At 33.5% G+C, this 22,390-nt stretch overlaps 1 protein-coding gene and 1 pseudogene across 1 annotated transcript; both read left to right on the top strand.

Moving 5' to 3' along the window:
- Positions 1-1,046: 1,046 nt before the first annotated feature.
- Positions 1,047-2,009, top strand: LOC123758947 (ribonucleoside-diphosphate reductase subunit M2 pseudogene; annotated as a pseudogene).
- Positions 2,010-4,327: 2,318 nt separating this feature from the next.
- On the top strand, positions 4,328-5,320 carry LOC138351561 (nucleoporin p54-like). Its single transcript, XM_069303354.1, has 3 exons — positions 4,328-4,360; positions 4,533-4,614; positions 4,750-5,320. The coding sequence occupies exons 1-3, from the start codon at positions 4,328-4,330 to the stop codon at positions 5,313-5,315; spliced, it is 681 nt and encodes a 226-aa protein (XP_069159455.1). The 3' UTR covers positions 5,316-5,320.
- Positions 5,321-22,390: the final 17,070 nt, after the last annotated feature.

Raw genomic sequence — 22,390 nt, 5'->3', positions numbered from 1 at the left:
TATATATATATATATATATATATATATATATATATATATGCGAACAAGCCTGAATGGTCCCCAGGACATTTGTGTTCCTCACGTGTGCCCCAAAGAATGAGGTGATTTGGTAAAATGCTATGCCCAAGATTACTATCCGAGTGCCGGCGGTGGGGTGGTTCAAATAGCCTCGGCTATCACCTCATTTTGTCCGGTAGGATGGTCAAGTGGATTAAGGCGTCTTGTACATACCAGTTGCGTTGCTCCTGGGAGTATGGGTTCGAGTCACTTCTGGGGTGTGAGTTTTCAGATATATATATATATATATATATATATATATATATATATATATATATATATATATATATATATATATATATATATATATATATATATATATATATATATATATATATATATATATATATATATATATATATATATATATATATATATATATGACAATGTCAGACCACGGAGGAAAAATGAAACAGGAAATTTCCTTAAGTACTTTCGTATATTAAATACATCTTCAGAAGGTCCTTCTTGACCTTCTGAAGATGTATTTAATATACGAAAGTACTTAAGGAAATTTCCTGTTTCATTTTTCCTCCGTGGTCTGACATTGTCACATTCTTAATCACGTGTTTATTTTCGTGATATACACACACACACATATATATATATATATATATATATATATATATATATATATATATATATATATATATATATATATATGTGTGTGTGTATGTATATGTATATATATATATATGTGTGTGTATGTATATGTATGTATATATATATATATATATATATATATATATATATATATATATATATATATATATATATATATATATATATATATATATATATATATGTATGTATGTGTACCTATTTTAGCTTACATAAAATATAGGATGGAAGAACATGTACGTAGTAAATTAATCTCTTTTTTACTCAAAATTCAATAATTTCATTCGTTTATTATGCTATGATAGTGAACACAATGTTAAAATAAATATTTTATTTATTTATTTATATATTTTTTTCAGATGATTGAACCCTTTTTGATTAAAAATCCAGGACGTTTTACACTGTTCCCAATTAAAAATCATGATATCTTTAAAATGTATAAGAAGGCGCTAGCATCATTTTGGACAGTTGAGGAAGTAGACTTGTCAAAGGATATTGTAGATTGGGAACAGAAACTTAATGAAGAGGAACGTCACTTCATTTCACATGATCTAGCATTTTTTGCCGCATCAGATGGTATCGTCAATGAAAATCTTGTTGAACGTTTCTGCCAAGAAGTACAAATACCAGAAGTGAGGTGTTTTTATGGTTTTCAGATTGCCATGAAAAATATTCACAATGAAATGTACAGTTTACTTATTAATACATACATAAAAGATTTACAGGAGCAGAACAGATTATTTAATGCTATTGAAACGCTGCCAGGTGTTTAGAAAAAAGCTGATTGGGCTCTAAGGTGGATTACCAATAGAACGGCAACATATGCCGAACGCATTGTTGCCTTTGCTGCAGTAGAGGGTATTTTCTTTAGTGGTTCATTTGCTGCAATATTTTGCTTAAAAAAACGTGGTTTAATGCCAGGTCTAACCTTCAGTAATGAACTGATTTCTAGAGATTAAGGGTTACACACAGATTTTGCTTGCTTGATATATAAGTACTTGATTAATAAGCCTGATCAGAAATATGTATATTCTATCATTGATAATGCTGTGAAGATTGAACAAGAATTTTTAACAGATGCCTTGCCAATCAAACCTATTGGTATGAACTGTGATCTAATGGGGAAGTATATAGAATTTGTGGCTGACCGACTTCTCTTTGAACTCGGTTATAAGAAACTTTATAATGTAGAAAATCCATTTGACTTGATGGAAAATATCTCATTAGAAGGGAAAACTAATTTTTTTGAAAAAAAAGTAAGTGAATATCAAAAATATGGTGTAATGAATTCAGATCAATACAGTTTTTTTACATTAGATTCAGACTTTTAGTTAATTAGTTGATGGATGGAATAGAACATGTTTTTTTTATATAGAATATAAATCATTTAATATAAAAATAAAAATATATATCTATTATCTTTTACTATTTTACTTATCATATTTATATTTTGACTTGATGAATAATGAATTAAATACCTTACATTCTCTCTTTCCATTAATTACAAGACTACAAAATATGAGGTATGTGATTATGGACATAATAACCAAACCATAATCTTCTTTATAAAATATCAACATATCACATGATTACCAAGCAGTGCTACTATCGTCCGATGTAAACACCGAGTTTGGTTATCGCCATTGAATCAACTTTTCTATTTTATATTCACCACTGAATATAATTCAAAGAGAGAAATTAATCATTACATTAAGTTCCATGCAATATGCCGGTGATACAATATATAAGAGCCTCCGTATCCAGTCCAGTCAACCAGTATGCCAGAATCCTGTTCAGTAGTAATACGGGCTAATGTGTAATGGAGCTATCCAAGGAATCTTGTGGTGTAAGTACGCCTAAAAGTTATTTTATGATAAGCATGATGAAGCTTTGGACACTATAATATAATAAATAAATAAATAATGTCTCAGGTGCATTTGTGATGAAATCTAATCTTTCTAGGATGATATTAGCGATATCAGTGAGGAAGCCGAAGAGAAGAAGATAAAAGAGAAAAAAGATACTACTTCAACTAGCAAGTCTATTATTGTTAAAATAGAAGAAAACGATATCCATTTCAATGATGAAAATGTGGCTTTGAGAAAGTTGGTTAATATAACGCCTGAGACTATATAAAAAAAACAACGTTATTGTGAAATTAATACTCAAAGTTTATTACAAATATTAGAATGGTTTGCTAACCACGATGGAACTGATGTGTTGCTGTATGAATTTGCCCACAGTGCATCATGTCAAAAAAAACTTGTACCCCGATTTGTCTAATGTTTTGCCGGGTTCGTCATCATGTAGTAGTTTCTAGACATCCACATTGTTCGGTGTTAATCTTATATTCAACCCTCTTGCATACACATGTGTCTTCATGTGTTAATGATGATTGTGGGTTGCCTGCTTGTTATAGACTGAAAACCACCAGATCGTCTATAAAGTTTTGTCTTGCCAAAAAGAAGTGTGGTTGTTAACTCAATGTTGTCTGCTGTGTTTTTTTTTTGTTTTTTTTCCATAATATTTGACAAACGAACCTCTGTTAAGAAAAGACGCTTTCCTATTTCTGCAACAGAGGCCTACCGCTGGATATTTATTGATTTGTACTAGTTAGTGATATGTTATATTGAATGTTTTCATCATACCACTGACTAGTTAAATTAATATATATTTACAAACATAAGGCAATTGTGATCTGTTGTAGGTTATTTGGTGAGATGGTGTGTTAAATGGTTTCACCATAATGTGTGAGGATTCGATGAACATTGTTTTTATTTCACTGGTCGAATCAAATTGGGGCAATCATCAGTTTCAGATGCTTCACCAACAACCGGGCTCATCATCAATGGCATTACATATTGCAATCTGTGCTCCTTCCTACTTCAGTAATGAAAATGATGAGGTCTTGCGAAAGTGGAATCAACTTCAAGCTTTTTGGGGGTTTGGTAAAGGTAAATATGTGGAGTTTTTTTTTTCGATGAGGTAGTGAGTAAACCATTATGGAAAACTTAGTAGATTTGACTAGTTGTTTATAATATTGTAAAATGTATATAATTAAAATAAAGTATAATTTTATGAATTTTATTCCAGGTTATTATTCGTCTAATATGTCACCTGTAGAGTTCACATCTGAAAATCCATATTGTCGTTTCAAAGTAGTTTGCTATACAAAAATTCCCAATTATCGTAATGAAGATGGCATTGTGCAAATTATAATTGGAAGGGGCCTTTCAGAAGTGGAGTAAGTAATTAATAATCATATACTTGTATAATATTCTAATAATTTTTCAGTGTTAAATATGACTAGGATCCAGGAACATTAAAAAATATTTTTCTTATTTTTTTTTTTCCAGGGCCTACAAACAGGAAGTTATTTCAGCATTGAGACTATTATTCGGAGGTAATGAAGTTGTTGTTAATGAAATTTTTGCTGCTGAAGTACCAAACAAAACGAACTTCAGATTTTACATTCAGCAAGTTTTTCCTAATGGTAAAAGAATTTAAAGATTTTATAATGTTTCCCTAATAATAATTAATATCATAAAAGATGATTTCAAGTATGGTATTATGCAAACTGCTCTATATTATATATATATACCTTATAGGAGAGATTCAACATGCATCTACCACTGACACCTTTAGTCATATGTTAAGAGCATCATACAATCCAATTTTTAAGGTAAGCCTAAGTAAGCCTTATTATAGCTTGCACCAATCTATTTCATAGGATTTGATATCAGGTTGGCTTAAATAATCAAATTAGCTTAAAAGGGACATTATTAATGGAACGTTTTTTGACAGACAGGCAGGTAGATAGCCAGAGACAAAAATGCCTACTTTTTCTGTTTCAGAATTTGTTTATTGAACAGATTATTCCAATGTTGACTTTAACTGAACAACAAATGAAGAAATATCTTGATACACCGCAAAGAGGTAAATGATTTTGATATGATCAATCCATCTACTTATCGTGACATAATGACAAAAGTGAAGATATTACCGGGTATTTTTTTATTGTACCTACATTTGTGGAATTAAAAATTAAAATAAATTATTTATTGTTTATAGGAAATGATCCAGCATTGTGGGAACTGGGCAAGCGAAAAAATCCTGACCCAAAGAAATTGATACCTGTTGTAAAAGTGGGATTTCAGGAATTACAGAAACAGTTCAAGTATCAAGAAGAATATGGCAATAAACTTCATAATAGTATGAAGAATATCATGGATGATATAAGACAATTAAGTTGTATGCAGACGACAATTAAAGTTACCATTCAGAATTTTAAGTTGAAACAGACAAATATAATGCACCGAGTTCTAAAATTGGTGTCAGCACAAGAGGTTGAAAGGAAAAAAACTTTACCACTAGAAAAAACAGAGGATCAGATTCGACTGCGATTAGAAAACTTGTATATGCAGCTGCAAGACCTCAAGGGATGTTTGAATGAACTAATGGCTCAGTCTATAAAGCCTGGTAGTTTTCCGCGGGCCCAACGGTATGGACTGGTTGTTGACAAAGTGCAGGATATATCACAATACCTAAAATGGCAACAGGATGCACTTCAGGCAATAGTTAACATACTTAAGGAAGATATACAAGTGGTCGTTAACATAAAGAAGAACATCAGCTAAGTTTTGAGAGTTAAGGAAATTAGCTAACCGTCAACCAACTTCCCCAAACAACATTCAATCATTGGTAATTAACCCTATCATTGTTTTGCTTTTAACACCTCCCTTCACCCTTTCAGGGAGGGTATGATGCTACACTGAATTTTTTTGGTTCGTAACCAGCAACACACATTGAACTGATGATATTTCACTCTCTCACATTGAATTGATGATAGTCAATAAATTAAATTTTAGTCTAGTTCCTTGTTTTTTTTTTTTTATTTGGTTTTCCACATACAATAAGTGCACTCAGCCCATTAGGCAAAGTATTATAATAAATTTGCTAGATATTGATGACACTGACATTTTAACGGAAACTTGAAATAATTGACCTAGAATGTAACAACAATGTTTGTGTTGTCTTACAGGAATAATTTAGTCAAATAAGCACAAACTGTAAACTGCCAGCTTAACCAAGAAAGCCTACCAGTGATTGGTCAATATAAAATATTCAGCGTGTGAGGGTTAATATCAGAGTCAGTCGATTTTGCTCCAGCATGGAGGACACACCTACAATTTCCTCTCCATTAACATGTGGACAGAAACAACAAGAAAGAAGTGATAATAACAATACTAGTGTTGATGAAGAACTATTACCTTCATCATCCACGTCTTTACCTTTGGGACAAAAAGTTAATGAAGGGTGTGAGAGAGAAGAAGAGGTGATACAAAAAAAGGAATTTGAATTAAAAATTAGCCAAATGTTGGAAAAAGGTGGGCATGGAAGCCGGAAAATTTTCACTCGAGAAAAATTATCACAATATATTGAGGAAGTCAAAAATGCTAAATTGAAACTGACTACAAAGACATCTCATGAATCTGATCTATTGTCTCGATATGATGTCAAAAATCTATTTGGGGATGACGTCCTAATAACCATCGACGAAACTGAACGAAGAATGAAGCGGGGGACCAAGCGTAAACTGACCAGTGACAATCGTCATTCTACTACGGCTGTAACAACAACAACAACAACAACAACAGGAGCAACAACAGCTGATCCTGGCCGGATGTGTCGTCGTTTCATACATCAAGGGCAATTGTATGATACGATTTATGATGCACACAGAGCAGTTTGTCACGGAGGAGAAAAAAGAACTTATTTTGAAGCAAGTAAAACTATCGCTAACGTCACTCAACAATCGGTGAAACTCTTTATTTCACTCTGCCAAATATGCAATTTGAAACGACTTCCTCGACGAAAAAAAGGGGTAATACGGCCCATTGTATTGACCAGTTTTGTGGAGCGAGGACAAATGGACTTAATAAATATGCAAAAAGAAGGAGGATGTGTGTATAAATATATTTTACATTATCAGGATCATTTAACAAAGTTTTCGGTTTTACGAGCTCTCCGCAGTAAACGGGCGATTGAAGTGGCACGCCACTTACTCGATATATTTGCTCTCTTGGGAGCCCCACGAATTTTACAGTGATAACGGCCGTGAATTTGTGGCAGAGGTCATTCAAGAGCTAAAAAACGAAATCTGGCCCAACATGCTCCTCATTAATAGCAAACCTCGTCATTCACAGAGCCAAGGGAGCATTGAACGTGCGAATGAGGATGTAATCAAAATGCTTGGCAGTTGGATGTGTGAAAATCAAACGCGAGATTGGTCAGCTGGACTTCCCTTTGTGCAATTCACCAAAAACACAGCATATTCACGTGGAATTGGCATATCGCCTTACAAGGCAGTTTTTGGTATAGAACCGCCAATAGTTATGAAGATTCGTCTTTCGCCCTCAATATATAGCCAATTGTTCAATAACTGTCACTATGATGACAATGAAGAAGAAGAAGAAGAAGAAGAAGAAGAAGACAAAGAGGATGAAGAAAAAAGAGGCAAAGAAGCAAAGGTAAAATTCCTTAATATTTATTGGTTTTGTTTTCAGTTCAACCTTGGAAAACAAGAGTCCTCAATTAATTTCTGTATACTAAATTTTTTTTTTTATATAATTGCAGTATTCCCTGTCATCATCAAGTCCGCTGCTGCGTCAGATTTCTTCACCGTTGCCAGACATGGAAGAAATAATTTTTGATGAGGTTGAGGAGGTTACTGTTACTGTTTCTGCTGGTGCTACAACTGCCTCTACTTCCATATTATCCCCGCCACAAATACCGCCACCTTCATTACCCCCTATATTATCACCACCAACACCATCATCACCTGGTATTGTGCTGTCACCTAAAGTAATAATAAATAGAAGATTATGTAATTTAGAAGATGGTAAACCTAATGATAATAATAATTCTGAAGTAAATAACGATTCATATAATTTACATATTGAAAATTTAGGAACTATTAGAAGCAAAGTTTATGAGCGTCAGATAACTAATGCCTCAAAAATGTTACAATTGTCATCGGCAAATGTAACACCTGTTAGCCTATATGATACTGTTAATGTGATAATACCTAAAGAAGATAGGGAAAACAAAACAGGAATGCGAACAATCAGTGGAATTATCATCGAAATAGACAATGAAAGAGATTTATATCGTGTAGCTACAAAATTTGGAACGATTAACCAATATCTATCAAGAAACGACTTTGATAAAACAATCGAAAGAATAATGCCAAACGAAATTAATAAGAATCAACAACTTGGGCTTCGTGAGATTGTTCGTAGACAATCAAATTACTTTCTCAGTGATAATAGACACCACAAACAATTAGTATGCCACTGTAAACTTTTATCTTGTTTAAATCATAGATGTATTTGCAAAAGAAATAATCAGAAATGTACCAAAAAATGCCGGCATAATGAAAATTTATGTAAAAACTCGTAGCACCAAAAAATAAAATGCCGTTTCGCTCGTTTTTCAATATATATATATGGTTGGTTTGGTTTAAATGCTCATCAGTAAAGAATTATATTTTGTATTTGGGCTTATTATTTATTACCAGTTCACAAACTGTTATTTTGATTGATTCTGACAGAGTATAGAACAAAGGTGAGGAGACTAAAAATAATCTAATGAACTCAGCCTTATTAGGTAAATGGGGTCTTTCTTGCACAGTAGGCCGAGACGTTTGTTCTCTGGCATAGAACGTACTTCTCAGCCACTATGCAAAAAAGACCCCATTTGCCTAATAAGGCCGAGTAATTTTCTTGTTGTGTTAGTTTATTTAAGTTAATTCGTTTTAACTCAAATATAAACAAATTAACTTAAACAAACATGAAAGTTGTAGGCCAAGTGCGACGTCCCCTAAAGCCTATAAAAAATTAGAGGTCATTCATACAATTAACTATAGTATTTGGAGGAGCCACTTTGCAATTTCCGAGAACACACCAGATTACATCAGACTTCTGAATTACGAAAACGTTTCCTCTGGGGAATAGCAAATGAGTATATATGACAGGAAGGATTTTGATATTTCGAGTCAGTAACCCAAGACAGACATATGGGCTGAATAAGTATTGGTCATCATTATTTGATATTATATAACCATCAATTAGGTTATGACTGAATCTATCAAATATCTGAGACTCATATACGAGACCAACTGGCTCATAACATTTTACATACTGTGGATACTTATTTATTTGCCCACTCCTCCTGCGAGTACAACTCCATCTTTTCTTTAAGGCTCCCATGACATAAGTTTTTTCGTCCATATTCTGATTACTGGTTCCTAAAGCCATTACGCCTAAGGTTATAGGCTCTTTCAATATTTCAGCCCTTTTATAACCAAATTTGTATAATATCAGCGAAGGTACACAGAGACCAATGGGAATTTTCTTGCCTTGTAATTTACATTTTATAGTCCTCTTTGCAGTACCTTCCCTTTCATGTAATGTCGTTGAAGAAGCATTACAAAGGTCAGGTACTTTTAACCTCTCGAATATTGAAAGAAATGGAATATTATACTCATCTTCATTAAACCACTCACAGATTTTTCGTTTCCTTTTAATTTCAAAACGGGGATGAATAAATGTCAACCTTAGATCTACTCGATACAATTTACAAACTTTTTGATCTGTTTTAAATGAAGGAAAAATTCCAAATCTTTCGGCATCAGTATCCATAGTTTTTATTACTTCTTCATAAAATCTCCCAACAATATCGGAAAAGTTGGGAGGTTCTCCATTGTCGAGGGTACCATTTGCAACTGTGAACTTTGATGTAATTTGTTCTTTCCAGGTAATGTAATTTTTAGGTAGCAATACTCGTATTGACAGAGACTCAATAAAGTATATCAATACTGGTACATCTTCCGGATGTATTAATTCAGCGATTGCTATGAACCCTCCTTTTTTTGTTTTTTCATTCTTTACAAGTGTATAACCTGATTATTCGATGGGAATGAAGTTTGAAAGTTTATCAACAAGCCAGTCCTTCCCAATGAGGCAATATATTTTAATATCTTTATAAATGTTCAACACGCCTAATGTAGCAGAGGCATATTCTCCACAAATGGCAGCTGATCCTCTTGCTTGACCAATTATGTAGCTGGCAAGTTTCATTTTAGGGGTATGGATTGAAATCATAATTGTAATCTTACCTAATAAAAAATATCTATATCCTTTTATAATGAATAAATAAAAAAAAAAAAATTCACTACCTGTTAACAGGTAGAATTAGCTATGTTATCATCAGTGCCAACCAGGCAAAGGACAACACGAGATTGAACAAATGGGAAAAAGTTTATTAAACCCTGAATGCCCCACCTGGACTTAATCGAGCCTTTATTATACTTTTAAAAACATTAAAATCGAGCCGGCAGAACATCAAAGCCCCCAAAACATAAACCTATATAATAATAATTAATAATTACTTGCTGTTTTCCGTTTTTGGGGTATACGGTTGGTTTGGTTTAATAACACACATCAACAAAGCCAACTATTCAAGGTTCGATTTGCATAATAAACAGGAGCAATATCCTCCCAAAATATATATATATAAAGAAGTGTGCGAGCAAGAAAATCAAAGTCATTAATCCTATAAATTAAGGTAATGGATTGGAATCAATTATTATTATTATTATTAATATTGACCGTAAGAAAAATTACTACTGTTTGTTTTGCTCATTCTATAATTCCATGGGCTCCATTATCTATTAAAACTCCATACATGACATTTAAAAATGTCCCATTCCATCCTACATGGCAAACAAGACATCAACAATCAAAAACAAAATTATTTAAAGAAATAGTAATGATCCCAACTGTTTATAATATTTCATTTTCAATAACATGTGGTGCATGTTATACATACTCTTATTTCTTATATCCAAAATTAACTATAAATGTAGATATAAATGAAGAAACAGAGGGACTCTTATTATACGAAACTTTTTCAGATCCTAATAAATACCATATAGGATGTAAAATATATGAATGTAAAATGACCACGGTTAAGATTAAATTAAATAACCCTTTGGAAACATTAGAGGGAAGAATAATTTGTCATTTGAATCGTGGTATCCAACATACTAAAGAAATTCTACTCTTTAAAGGAATAAGTAGAGTACAAATACGTAAAGTAGAAAACAACCAGTGTGCACTTCCTATTAACCTAACATTGTTGAATTCTTTCATTTCAAGCCGAACTTTTAGTAAAAATGAAGATATTTGCTATATATATCCGATAGTAAGTAGTACTAGATCGTTTCTTTTCCAAGAGGAAACACCGTTATTAGTATACCAGATTAACTATACACATCAATCAAATCATGTTGGATTATCTCAAGAATTGTGTTTTAAATTCCAATGGTTGTTTTGGGTTTTGGGTTTGGCGCATTTTTTGATACATTAGACATTGATAAAGAAATAGTGTAAGTTCTTGATGGGATGTTGATGTTTATTAACACAAATTTATTTTAAAGTGGTTCGGGAAGTTCGTATGAAATATACTCTCCTATTTCTTCCTGCCTTTTTTTTTTTTTTTACTTTTAACACATGTAATATAATATAATTGAATAATTAATAAACTTACTGAAATTATAATTATTATTATACTCAAAACAAACAAATATTGATGCATATAGGTAATAGCATGCGAATCAATACTTTTTTTACAATTACCAATACACTGTGCTATATAGAGTGTCCCATTTAAATCTTCTCGAAGAACTTTAAGTATAGGACGAGTCTTATTATTATATGTTGTTGTATTGTCAAGAATGCTATCTTGTTCATCCAATATTTTAATATTATTCTCATCGTACACAAATTTGATAACAACAGACGACATTCTATTTAAGGTATCACACCTTTCTGATAATTTATTAACATTATTCACAACCTTTATTTGTGAATGACTGTGATCCAAACATAGTGTCTTTCTTTGACCATCTATTAAAAACTTAACATAGGTATCTGCTGAGGGCGTCAGAATAAGATATTCTTCTTCGTTACCTGAGGCATCAATTTGTAAATCATATTTCATTGATGATGATAATTTTCTGTATGGCCAGCCTTGAGGGCAACCTAGAAGAATATTGATATGGCTAAATATTACAAATCTTCCTATTAATTTACTTGTTGTGTTTTGATTCAGTCGTCTTTTCACTGGTAATTGAAATTTATTTAATATAAATAGTTGTGAAACATTCCCAAATTTTAACTCTGCATTTAACCATTTATGTTGTTCTGTATTATTATATCCTAATAATTCATTAAAATTTCTATCGTAATAAATAGATATTATAAAATTGAGGTTATTTCTTACAAACCAAAATTTAATTGAATATTCAAATATTGTTAATCTTTTTCCATTTTCGTTGACTGCACATTCAGTATATAAATGGGGATTGTGACTAACTATTACTCGTACTGATAACAAAACAAGAAGAAATGTCTTTCGTGAAATTGTATTCATTTTTTTAAAAGGTAAGAGTATTATTTCGATGTGTCAGGGTGGTGTTGTGCGTTCTAGTGGTCTCAACGGAGTTCCCTCACCCCCCTGCCTCCATCCGGGAGAGTCCCATCCTATCAGGGTATAAATATTAAAGGACTCGAGGTTCCACACACATCAGTGTGTCCCTGCTACACCCAACAGTATGCACCATGGGGTCCCTACTATAGATCACCTCTCTAAGGGTTTAGCAAGAGATTTCTCCAGTAAAGTAAAAGGTGAGTTGCAAGTCTTTTCTGTTTTTAAGGTGCCGTGACCCTGGAAGCCATTCCCAGAGATATAGGATATTATTAGCCATAGTCTTTGTAGTCTTTGCGATACAGAATGGTGATGATCATACATACTTCATAGGATCAATTCAAGTGTATAATTGCCGAGTTCCTTGTCCGAAACTCAGGACAGATGTGGTGGCTATAAAATGAAAAATCAGAGCAAAAGATTTTCCTAGCCATAGCTGGTTATTTATTTATTTTTTATTTTTTTTTTTATAGATCCAGATTCTGAAATTCAGGATACAAGGAAAAGAAGCATGTCCTTTTCCGAGTTACTGGAAACTGAAAATATGGAAAAAAAAATGCCGGATGAAGATTTTAAATGGACTCCTACTTACTCTCCTTCTCTAATTTCTCTAGATCAATCTTCCTTCCTTGCCTCAACACACCCACCATCTCATTCTCATTCTCCTCCTCCTCCTCCAATTAGTTCTCTAGATAAATTTTCCAGTACAATTTCTATGACTCTTAAAAGTTCCCAATCCCCTCCTCCTTCTCCTCCTCCTCTTCCTCCTCCTCCTTCTCCTCCTCCTCCTCCTTCTCCTCCTCCTTCTCGTCCTTCTCCTCCTCCTCCTTCCCATCCTCCTCCTCCTCCTCCTCCTCCTCCTTTTCCTTCTCCTCCTCATTCTCCTCTTCCTCATCTTCAGGGTGACGAGTCAGAGGGAAGTGACTCCTTCTCTGGGTTTAGTGACTCAGATCATAGTTTTATTGAGCCTGTGGCTGGTATATAACTCTTTCAAAAACTTAACCCGGCCCAGCCCCTTCAATCACCAAACAAATAATGACTTAACAAACACACAACTTAGTTATTTGTTTCATTTCGTTTGTAGATGACAAAAGTTCCTCAACGCCGCCCTCGCCGTCGTCATTTATGTCGACCTATCTTTCTACACAAAAAAAAATAAGAAAAGAAGATGCCCAGAGATATGGCGAAGCAATTAAGGAACTGGAACCACCTGATAGGCTGTGTATCATTCTACCAACCGTTCTCAGGACTCCTGAAGAAAGGATTTTAAGTAGTAAGCCATGTCAAAATAAATGTAACTTTTTTTTAACCTTTGACCCTTTTGAAACGAAAGATATGCACTTTGAGTTTCAAGCCAAGCAAAGTACTATTACTTTTGCTAATGTAAGGATATATTTGGGATCATCACATGATTTTTTTGAAATTTTCAAAAGAATTTTATATATTATTCCTAATGTTAACTTAGCCAAAATATTTAAGATTATCCCATCCTATGAGGATAAAGAGGTTTTGAACCTCTCTAACAACCTTAAAGCAAATTTTTCAATCGACATATATAAGTGTATTTTTACAAATTTTTATAGGAAATTATTCACACCTGATATTATAAGCCAATTGGTTCATCACATTGGCTACTAGAGCTAGCTGGTGTCTTAAATAATCACTGAATGTTAATATCATCATTTGAAATTTTAGTTCAAGTTTGTTCCCCTTATTTGATTTAAATATCTCTTGTTTGTTTGTGCTAACTTCTATTATTTTAGGCAGTGTTATATTATAACTAATGATGATCAGTCAGGAGAGTGGTTTAAGTCAGTTACGAGGTTCACAAGCCTGAAGAGGTTGATGTTTCACATTAATTTATTTGAAGTTATACTTCTTGGAATAGCACTGAATAATCATGTCTTTTTTAATAAATATTTAAAAAATGAGTGAATTCCTCGAAAATACTGAAGAAATTGATTTTTATATAGAAATAGATCCGTTATATATTGATAAGACCGAATTTCATATTTTAAAAGTTTGGGATATTATAAATAAACATAAAAATTCAAATGTAACATATAACAATATTCTAAATTTATTCTATAATAATGAATGTGAAATATTTTCCAATGAAATATATTTGAAATTAGTTAATGGTTTTTATATTCCAAAATTTGATATAATACTTAATGTTATTTGAAATTTAAATTAAATTTCATGTTTATAAAAAATGTATATAAATTTCTCATATTTGTTATTAATTAATCCCAATATACATGGATATTTCTCTTTTCTTTTTGAATAGTTTCTACTAATAATAATATTACATCTTTCATAAGAAACGAAGAGCTAACTTTTATATCATTTTGCTTAATAATTATTTCGAAAGGTGACCTAAAAATAGTGAGTGTTTTTTTATTCTCACTTTGGTACCAACACTTATTACAATTTCCTCTCTTTACCACAACATTTTGGAGATTAGGTAAATATAATACCCAAGAATTTAACAGCTTTTCAAATTGTTTTACTTCTGATGGTACAGCTATAATTAAGTTCTCTGATTCTTCAATATACTTTATAATATCTGTAAACTTTTGTCTTACTCTCTTTTGGTAATAAGGCTCGTCATCCATTATGTCAAGTTTCAATAATAAATAATAATAGGAGGATTCAGCTTCCAGTCCCTCTTAAAAGACTTATGTATGTACAAAGGATCAGCAATATAAAGAAAATTATAGAATATTAAAAAAAAATATGAAAATTGGTAACAAGAATTTGAAGAAAATACTGTTGTAGTTGGCCTGGCAGAATTCAGTGTCGTGCGCCGATCATATTTGCACGATAACTTTCTTTGTCTTTAAAAAATATTTTACTTCTGACAGTACAGCTATATATATATCTTAGGTTCTCTGATTCTACAAACTCATTTATATTATCTTGTAAGCTTTTCTCTCTCTCTATTGTTTAGTAATAAGGATCATGTACCAATATGGCGAGTGTTTCATTCATATATCGATGTATTGAGACTTAAATAGAATTTACTAGTATCAATGAAATTAAACAGGGACACTTATCGACTAGAAATAATATTTTTGAAATAATTATTAATAATAATAATAATAAAAATAATAATAATAATAATAATAATAATAATAATAATAATAATAATTTAGGAGGAGGAGGAGGAAATGTAATTAGTCGTCCTAGGTTGGTTTTAAAACGATCGCTGCATCAACCAAAAATTGAACAATTTAAAAAAAAAACAGAGATAATTACACAAAAATGTGCTGAATTATTATGTAAGGAGCCATATAATGAACTCTTAGCAATGAACCAAAAATGGCAATGTAATATTTTTTGTCCTTTTCATGAAGTTCGTGGTAAATCTCGTACACCTTCAGGTAGACTTTATATTCATCGTCATCGTTTTCACTGTTATTCCACAAATTGCAATAAAAAAGTTTCAACTGAGAAACTCCTAAATTTTCTCTTAAATAAAAACCAAAAATGATTTCTTCGACATACCAGTATTTTCTTCAAATTCCGGTTATAATTTTCATAATTTATTTTATATATTTTAATTTTCTTTATATTACTGATCGTTTTTACATTCATAGTTTTTTACGTCAAAGTATTAAAGAGGGACTTGAAGCTGAAGAAATTGCATTTGAAGAAAGACACGAATTTATTGATCTACAAGGTTGGCTAAATTATAATGAATATGATAATAATAATGACATTAAAATCAATAAATGTAAGGGAATGATTTTAAAAGTAGATAGTTCTCAGTCTCATGACAATCAAATTTGTCAAAAACTTGGGGGCCGTAAATGTGGACGTTATTTAGAAAAGGTCGTAATACCTATATCATCTTCTACTAACAGTATAAAATATTATTATGGAGGTGGAATCCTCAAACCAGGATGCACATACTGTCTTTGGAAACAACCAGAAGAAAAATTTTGTGACCCAGTATGGGGTTTCTCCCAGTATTCATTTGAAGAAGATCGATGGAAGTGTAAATCCTACCTACCAGGTCTTTATAACGCAACTACAAATAGATTAACTGCATGTGAACCAGGAGGAACTTTGGTTAAAATTACCAATGGGCAGGATGAAGTAGTGGACCTTACTCAAATGACCCCCCAAGACTTTTTTATACCATTAAAAGAACAAGAAAAATATATATGTCGATGTTCCCCTGGATATATTTCTAATCCAGATATCTCACGTTCAGCCTGTTTCCGCGATCCTTGTCTGGTACATTTACCATCTGGTGTAATTACAGCTCCAGGTTATTCTAATGGTCTATGTGACTGCGGTCCTATGTATACTAACTTACATGACAATAAACATTTTCCGTGTACAGCGTGTCCGGATCCCCATTTTGATGAGGAAAAACAAGAATTATCTATTTGGATGAAGTGTAAGATTGATAAAAATAATATTGAAATACATAAAGGAACATATCCATGTTCAAATTTTGTAGATATTGAACGTGGATGTGCAAAGGTAATTTTAAAGGCAAAATTTGTATCCAAGACTGATTTGATTGATTACGAAAATACCGAAATTTTTTTTAATCGATTTATGAATTCACTCAATATTAAAAACAAAACTAAATAATGTTTGCATGTAACTCAGATGGTAGTATAGAAATCCCATTATCTTATTTCAAAAAATTACACTTTTATCCTCCTGCTTTACCTTTAGGAACAATTGTGCTAACCAACTATCATCATCATAATATTAATAATGATGATGATGTTACCTTTGAAAGTAATAGTGTAGAAGACTTACAATTATTCGTACAATACTTACTCATAAAATTGAAAAGGAAATTTATTATGAAATTGGATTCCCATTCAGTCTGTGATTACTCTCCCAATAAAAATAATGTTGCACAGTTCTTAGAAAATGGGAGTGGGAGTGGTAAAATTAACATTTTATTTAATAATATTCCAATTTTCTTTTTCCCTGATATTAAAAAAGATGAGCCATTACATAAACGGATATTACGAGTTGTATCCAACACTCATAAAATTACTCAGCTAGTGGAAGAATATATGTCTTCAAAATACAAATCCTCACAGAAAAAATAATGTTATATGATAACGTTACAACTTGTTTTGAAAATTATGGCATTAAATGTCTCTGTAATAGAAATTTTCGAATTGATTATTTTGAACAAATGACTAAACAAAAATTCAAATTTTCCTTTTTTACAGTAGGAAATGTAACCACTTTTCTTGAAAGAATATATGGGAGAGACAATTTAAAACACCCGATATGGTCTTTGTCAGTACACACAACAACACCGGAAGAGTCCGTTATGGTTTTGAGAATCTTAAACGTGAAATTTTGTAATGGATGTAAGAAAGAAATAATAGGAGATGGTATACCTTCGTCTTACCATACTGGATCGCTAAAAATTGTTTCAAACAATCCTCCCTCAGTTCAATATTTTGATAATACAGGACGTGAGTTGTTTCAGAGTATAAGCAAAAGTAATAATTTTGTAGCAACGGCTACCTACTATCTCTATTGTGCATTAAGTGATGATGAGTATCCCTTATGTAATTTATATAGGAAATGTTTTTGTAATGAAAATTACCGATGGAATTATATTTTATCTGTTCTGAAGAAAAACTTCAAACCTAAGGAGATGTTACAATCAAAAATTGAAGATGCAGTTCATTTTATATATAGAGATAAACCATACTTTTTAAACATAACAAATAAGGAAAATAATCAATATCATATTGTTATATCAAATTTAAAATTTCGATGTTTCAAAGAACGAGGTTCAATGAATATTCTTTATGATCAGGAAAAATGTTGTATTCAAGTACAATTTTTAGATGTTTATGGAAACATTTTACCAACTTCTTGGTTTAAATTATTCGATGAATATTATTATATCCAAATTGGTATTCGCAAAGTTATTACTCCCATAATGTTATTAGCATTTGTAATCATTATTATTATTTTGTATTTAGGGATTTTGAAGTTGGCATGTATTGTTCGTTCTTCAAATGGATTAATGATGAAAATAGTGATAATATAGATTATAATTATGATACAGAGGCAAGTAACGACTACAAAGAATATGGAAGTAGTGATTATGAAAGTAGTGATGAAATATTTGTTTAATAAAAAGAAAATATATATATTTTTTTCAGTTTTTTTTTAATTTTATTTAAAATAAATGTTTATAAAATAAATAAATAATATATAAAATGACTTTGAGTGACTTTTTGTTTGTTTTATTTTTATATAAAATATCGAATTTAACTATAAAGGGGAAAATATTATTTCTGTTTTCTTTAATTTTATCTCAAATTATAAAGTAACTATGAATATTTTAATCAAAATGTATATTTTGTTTTTTTATTTTAAATATAAATAAAAAATTATACATAAAATTAATAATATTATATATATAATATCTGTGATAAATAAAATTATGTTTATAAAATTAACAAAACTTAAACATCAAAAATTTTATATTATATAGAAATGTTTATAAGTTTTATTTTTTAATAAAATTTGGAAAAATATATAAATCCATAAAGAATTAATTGATTCTCTTCATTTTTTTGCCTTAATTAAAAAATAACCAATACAAAATTTGGAGTTATAAATAAAATTTGATGGCTTAATTGGCAAACTATTCAAGATCCGATTTGCCTAATAAGCCAATGAATGGTCCACCACCGGCTGATGGTCCACCACAGGGTCCTCACTGACCACGGGCTGGTGGTCAACCCCATTTTTTTCCACAAAATATTTTTTATGGATGAGATACCATCTCTAATAAAAGAAAAAAAAAATTGATGTGCTGTTACACTGCCCCTAGATATCATTCAGTTCCTAAGAGTTCGACTTAATCAAACCAGAAATGCTGCTCTTCAAATCAAGGGTCTAAAAATGTTGAATGCCGTTCCCAATCATATCAAAGACTGTATCTCTCCCAACTAGTTTAAAAAAAAATGTAAAGTGAGTATAATAAGAGTTTTGGTGAACTTTTGGGATTCCTGTGTCTGTGTGTGTGTGTGTGTATGTGTGTGTGTGTGTGTGTGTGTGTGTGTGTGTGTGTGTGTGTGTCTTTGTGTGTGTGTGTGTGTCTTTGTGTGTGTGTGTCTTTGTGTGTGTGTGTGTCTTTGTGTGTGTGTGTCTTTGTGTGTGTGTGTGTGTCTTTGTGTGTGTGTGTGTGTCTTTGTGTGTGTGTGTGTGTGTCTCTTTGTGTGTGTGTGTGTGTGTCTTTGTGTGTGTGTGTGTGTCTTTGTGTGTGTGTGTGTGTGTGTGTCTTTGTGTGTGTGTGTGTGTGTGTCTTTGTGTGTGTGTGTGTGTCTTTGTGTGTGTATGTGTGTGTGTGTCTTTGTGTGTGTGTGTGTGTTTGTGTCTTTGTGTGTGTGTGTGTGTGTCTTTGTGTGTGTGTGTGTGTGTGTGTGTCTTTGTGTGTGTGTGTGTGTTTGTGTCTTTGTGTGTGTGTGTGTGTGTGTCTTTGTGTGTGTGTGTCTTTGTGTGTGTGTGTGTGTGTGTCTTTGTGTGTGTGTGTGTGTGTGTGTGTGTGTGTGTGTGTGTGTGTGTGTGTCTTTGTGTGTGTGTGTGTGTCTTTGTGTGTCTTTGTGTGTGTGTGTGTGTCTTTGTGTGTGTGTCGTTGTGTGTGTGTGTGTCTTTGTGTGTGTGTGTCTTTGTGTGTGTGTGTCTTTGTGTGTGTGTGTCTTTGTGTGTGTGTGTGTGTCTTTGTGTGTGTGTGTCGTTGTGTGTGTGTCGTTGTGTGTGTGTGTGTGTGTCATTGTGTGTGTGTGTCTTTATGTGTGTCGTTGTGTGTGTGTGTGTGTGTGTGTCTTTGTGTGTGTGTGTGTGTCGGGTGTCTTTGTGTGTGTGTCGTTGTGTGTGTGTGTCGTTGTGTGTGTGTGTGTGTGTGTGTGTCTTTGTGTGTGTGTCTTTGTGTGTGTGTGTGTGTGTGTGTCTTTGTGTGTGTGTGTGTGTGTGTGTGTGTGTCTTTGTGTCGTTGTGTGTGTGTGTGTGTCTTTGTGTGTGTGTGTGTCTTTGTGTGTGTGTGTGTCTTTGTGTGTGTGTGTCTTTGTGTGTGTGTGTCGTTGTGTGTGTGTGTCGTTGTGTGTGTGTGTCGTTGTGTGTGTGTGTGTCGTTGTGTATGTGTGTGTGTGTCGTTGTGTGTGTGTGTGTCGTTGTGTGTGTGTGTGTCTTTGTATGTGTGTGTGTCTTTGTGTGTGTGTGTGTGTGTGTGTATATGTGTGTGTGTGTGTGTGTCTTTGTGTGTGTGTGTGTGTCTTTGTGTGTGTGTGTGTGTGTGTGTGTGTGTGTGTGTGTGTGTGTGTGTGTGTGTGTGTGTGTGTGTGTGTGTGTGTGTGTGTGTGTGTGTGTGTGTGTTTTGTGTGTGTGTGTGTGTGTGTGTGTGTGTGTGTGTGTGTGTGTGTGTGTGTGTGTGTGTGTCTTTGTGTGTGTGTGTGTGTGTGTGTGTGTGTCTTTGTGTGTGTGTGTGTGTGTCTTTGTGTGTGTGTGCGTCTTTGTGTCGTTCTGTGTGTGTGTCTTTGTGTGTGTGTGTGTGTGTCTGTGTGTGTGTGTGTCTTTGTGTCGTTGTGTGTGTGTGTCTTTGTGACGTTGTGTGTGTGTGTCTTTGTGTCGTTGTGTGTGTGTGTGTCGTTGTGTGTGTGTGTGTCTTTGTGTGTGTGTGTGTCGTTGTGTGTGTGTGTGTCTTTGTGTGTGTGTGTCTTTGTGTGTGTGTGTGTGTGTGTGTGTGTGTCTTTGTGTGTGTGTGTGTGTGTGTGTGTGTCTTTGTGTCGTTGTGTGTGTGTGTGTGTGTGTGTGTGTGTGTGTGTGTGTGTGTGTGTGTGTGTGTGTGTGTGTGTGTGTCTTTGTGTGTGTGTGTGTCTTTGTGTGTGTGTGTCTTTGTGTGTGTGTGTGTGTCTTTGTGTGTGTGTGTGTGTGTGTGTGTCTTTGTGTGTGTGTGTGTGTGTCTTTGTGTGTGTGTGTGTGTGTGTTTGTGTGTGTGTGTGTGTGTGTCTTTGTGTGTGTGTGTGTCTTTGTGTGTGTGTGTGTCGTTGTGTGGGTGTGTGTCGTTGTGTGTGTGTGTGTCGTTGTGTGTGTGTGTGTCTTTGTGTGTGTGTGTGTGTGTGTCTTTGTGTGTGTGTGTGTGTGTGTGTGTGTGTGTGTGTGTGTGTGTGTGTCTTTGTGTGTGTGTGTGTGTCTTTGTGTGTGTGTGTGTGTGTCTTTGTGTGTGTGTCTTTGTGTGTGTGTGTGTCTTTGTGTGTGTGTGTGTCTTTGTGTGTGTGTGTGTCTTTGTGTCTTTGTGTCGTTGTGTGTGTGTGTCGTTGTGTGTGTGTGTCGTTGTGTGTGTCGTTGTGTGTGTGTGTGTGTCGTTGTGTGTGTGTGTGTCGTTGTGTGTGTGTGTGTCTTTGTGTGTGTGTGTGTCTTTGTGTGTGTGTGTGTGTGTGTCTTTGTGTGTGTGTGTGTGTCTTTGTGTGTGTGTCTTTGTGTGTGTGTCTTTGTGTGTGTGTGTGTGTGTGTGTGTGTGTGTGTGTGTGTGTGTGTGTGTGTGTGTGTGTGTGTGTGTGTGTGTGTGTGTGTGTGTGTGTGTGTGTGTGTGTGTGTGTCTTTGTGTGTGTGTGTGTGTGTGTGTCTTTGTGTGTGTGTGTGTGTGTGTGTCTTTGTGTGTGTGTGTGTGTCTTTGTGTGTGTGTGTGTCTTTGTGTCGTTGTGTGTGTGTCTTTGTGTGTGTGTGTGTGTCTTTGTGTGTGTGTGTGTCTTTGTGTCGTTGTGTGTGTGTGTCTTTGTGTGTGTGTGTGTTTTTGTGTGTGTGTGTGTCTTTGTGTCGTTGTGTGTGTGTGTCTTTGTGTCGTTGTGTGTGTGTGTGTCGTTGTGTGTGTGTGTGTCTTTGTGTGTGTGTGTGTGTGTCTTTGTGTGTGTGTGTGTGTGTCTTTGTTTGTGTGTGTGTGTGTCTTTGTGTGTGTGTGTGTGTCTTTGTGTGTGTGTGTGTGTGTGTGTGTGTGTGTCTTTGTGTCGTTGTGTGTGTGTGTCTTTGTGTCGTTGTGTGTGTGTGTGTCGTTGTGTGTGTGTGTGTCTTTGTGTGTGTGTGTGTGTGTCTTTGTGTGTATAAGTGTGTGTGTCTTTATGTGTGTGTTTTGGGTGTGTGTTTTTTGTGTTTGAGT

Source organism: Procambarus clarkii, chromosome 50, assembly GCF_040958095.1.
Source record: "Procambarus clarkii isolate CNS0578487 chromosome 50, FALCON_Pclarkii_2.0, whole genome shotgun sequence".
In the NCBI taxonomy this organism is placed as follows: domain Eukaryota; kingdom Metazoa; phylum Arthropoda; class Malacostraca; order Decapoda; family Cambaridae; genus Procambarus; species Procambarus clarkii.
This window is presented reverse-complemented; position numbering and strand designations above follow the sequence as displayed.

Excerpts from the sequence above, each read along its gene's own strand:
- LOC138351561 (XM_069303354.1), top strand. The coding sequence starts at position 4,328 with ATGTTAAGAGCATCATACAATCCAATTTTTAAG. Across the intron at positions 4,361-4,532 it reads CATACAATCCAATTTTTAAG|AATTTGTTTATTGAACAGAT; the intron begins GTAAGCCTAAGT and ends TTTCTGTTTCAG. Across the intron at positions 4,615-4,749 it reads TCTTGATACACCGCAAAGAG|GAAATGATCCAGCATTGTGG; the intron begins GTAAATGATTTT and ends TATTGTTTATAG.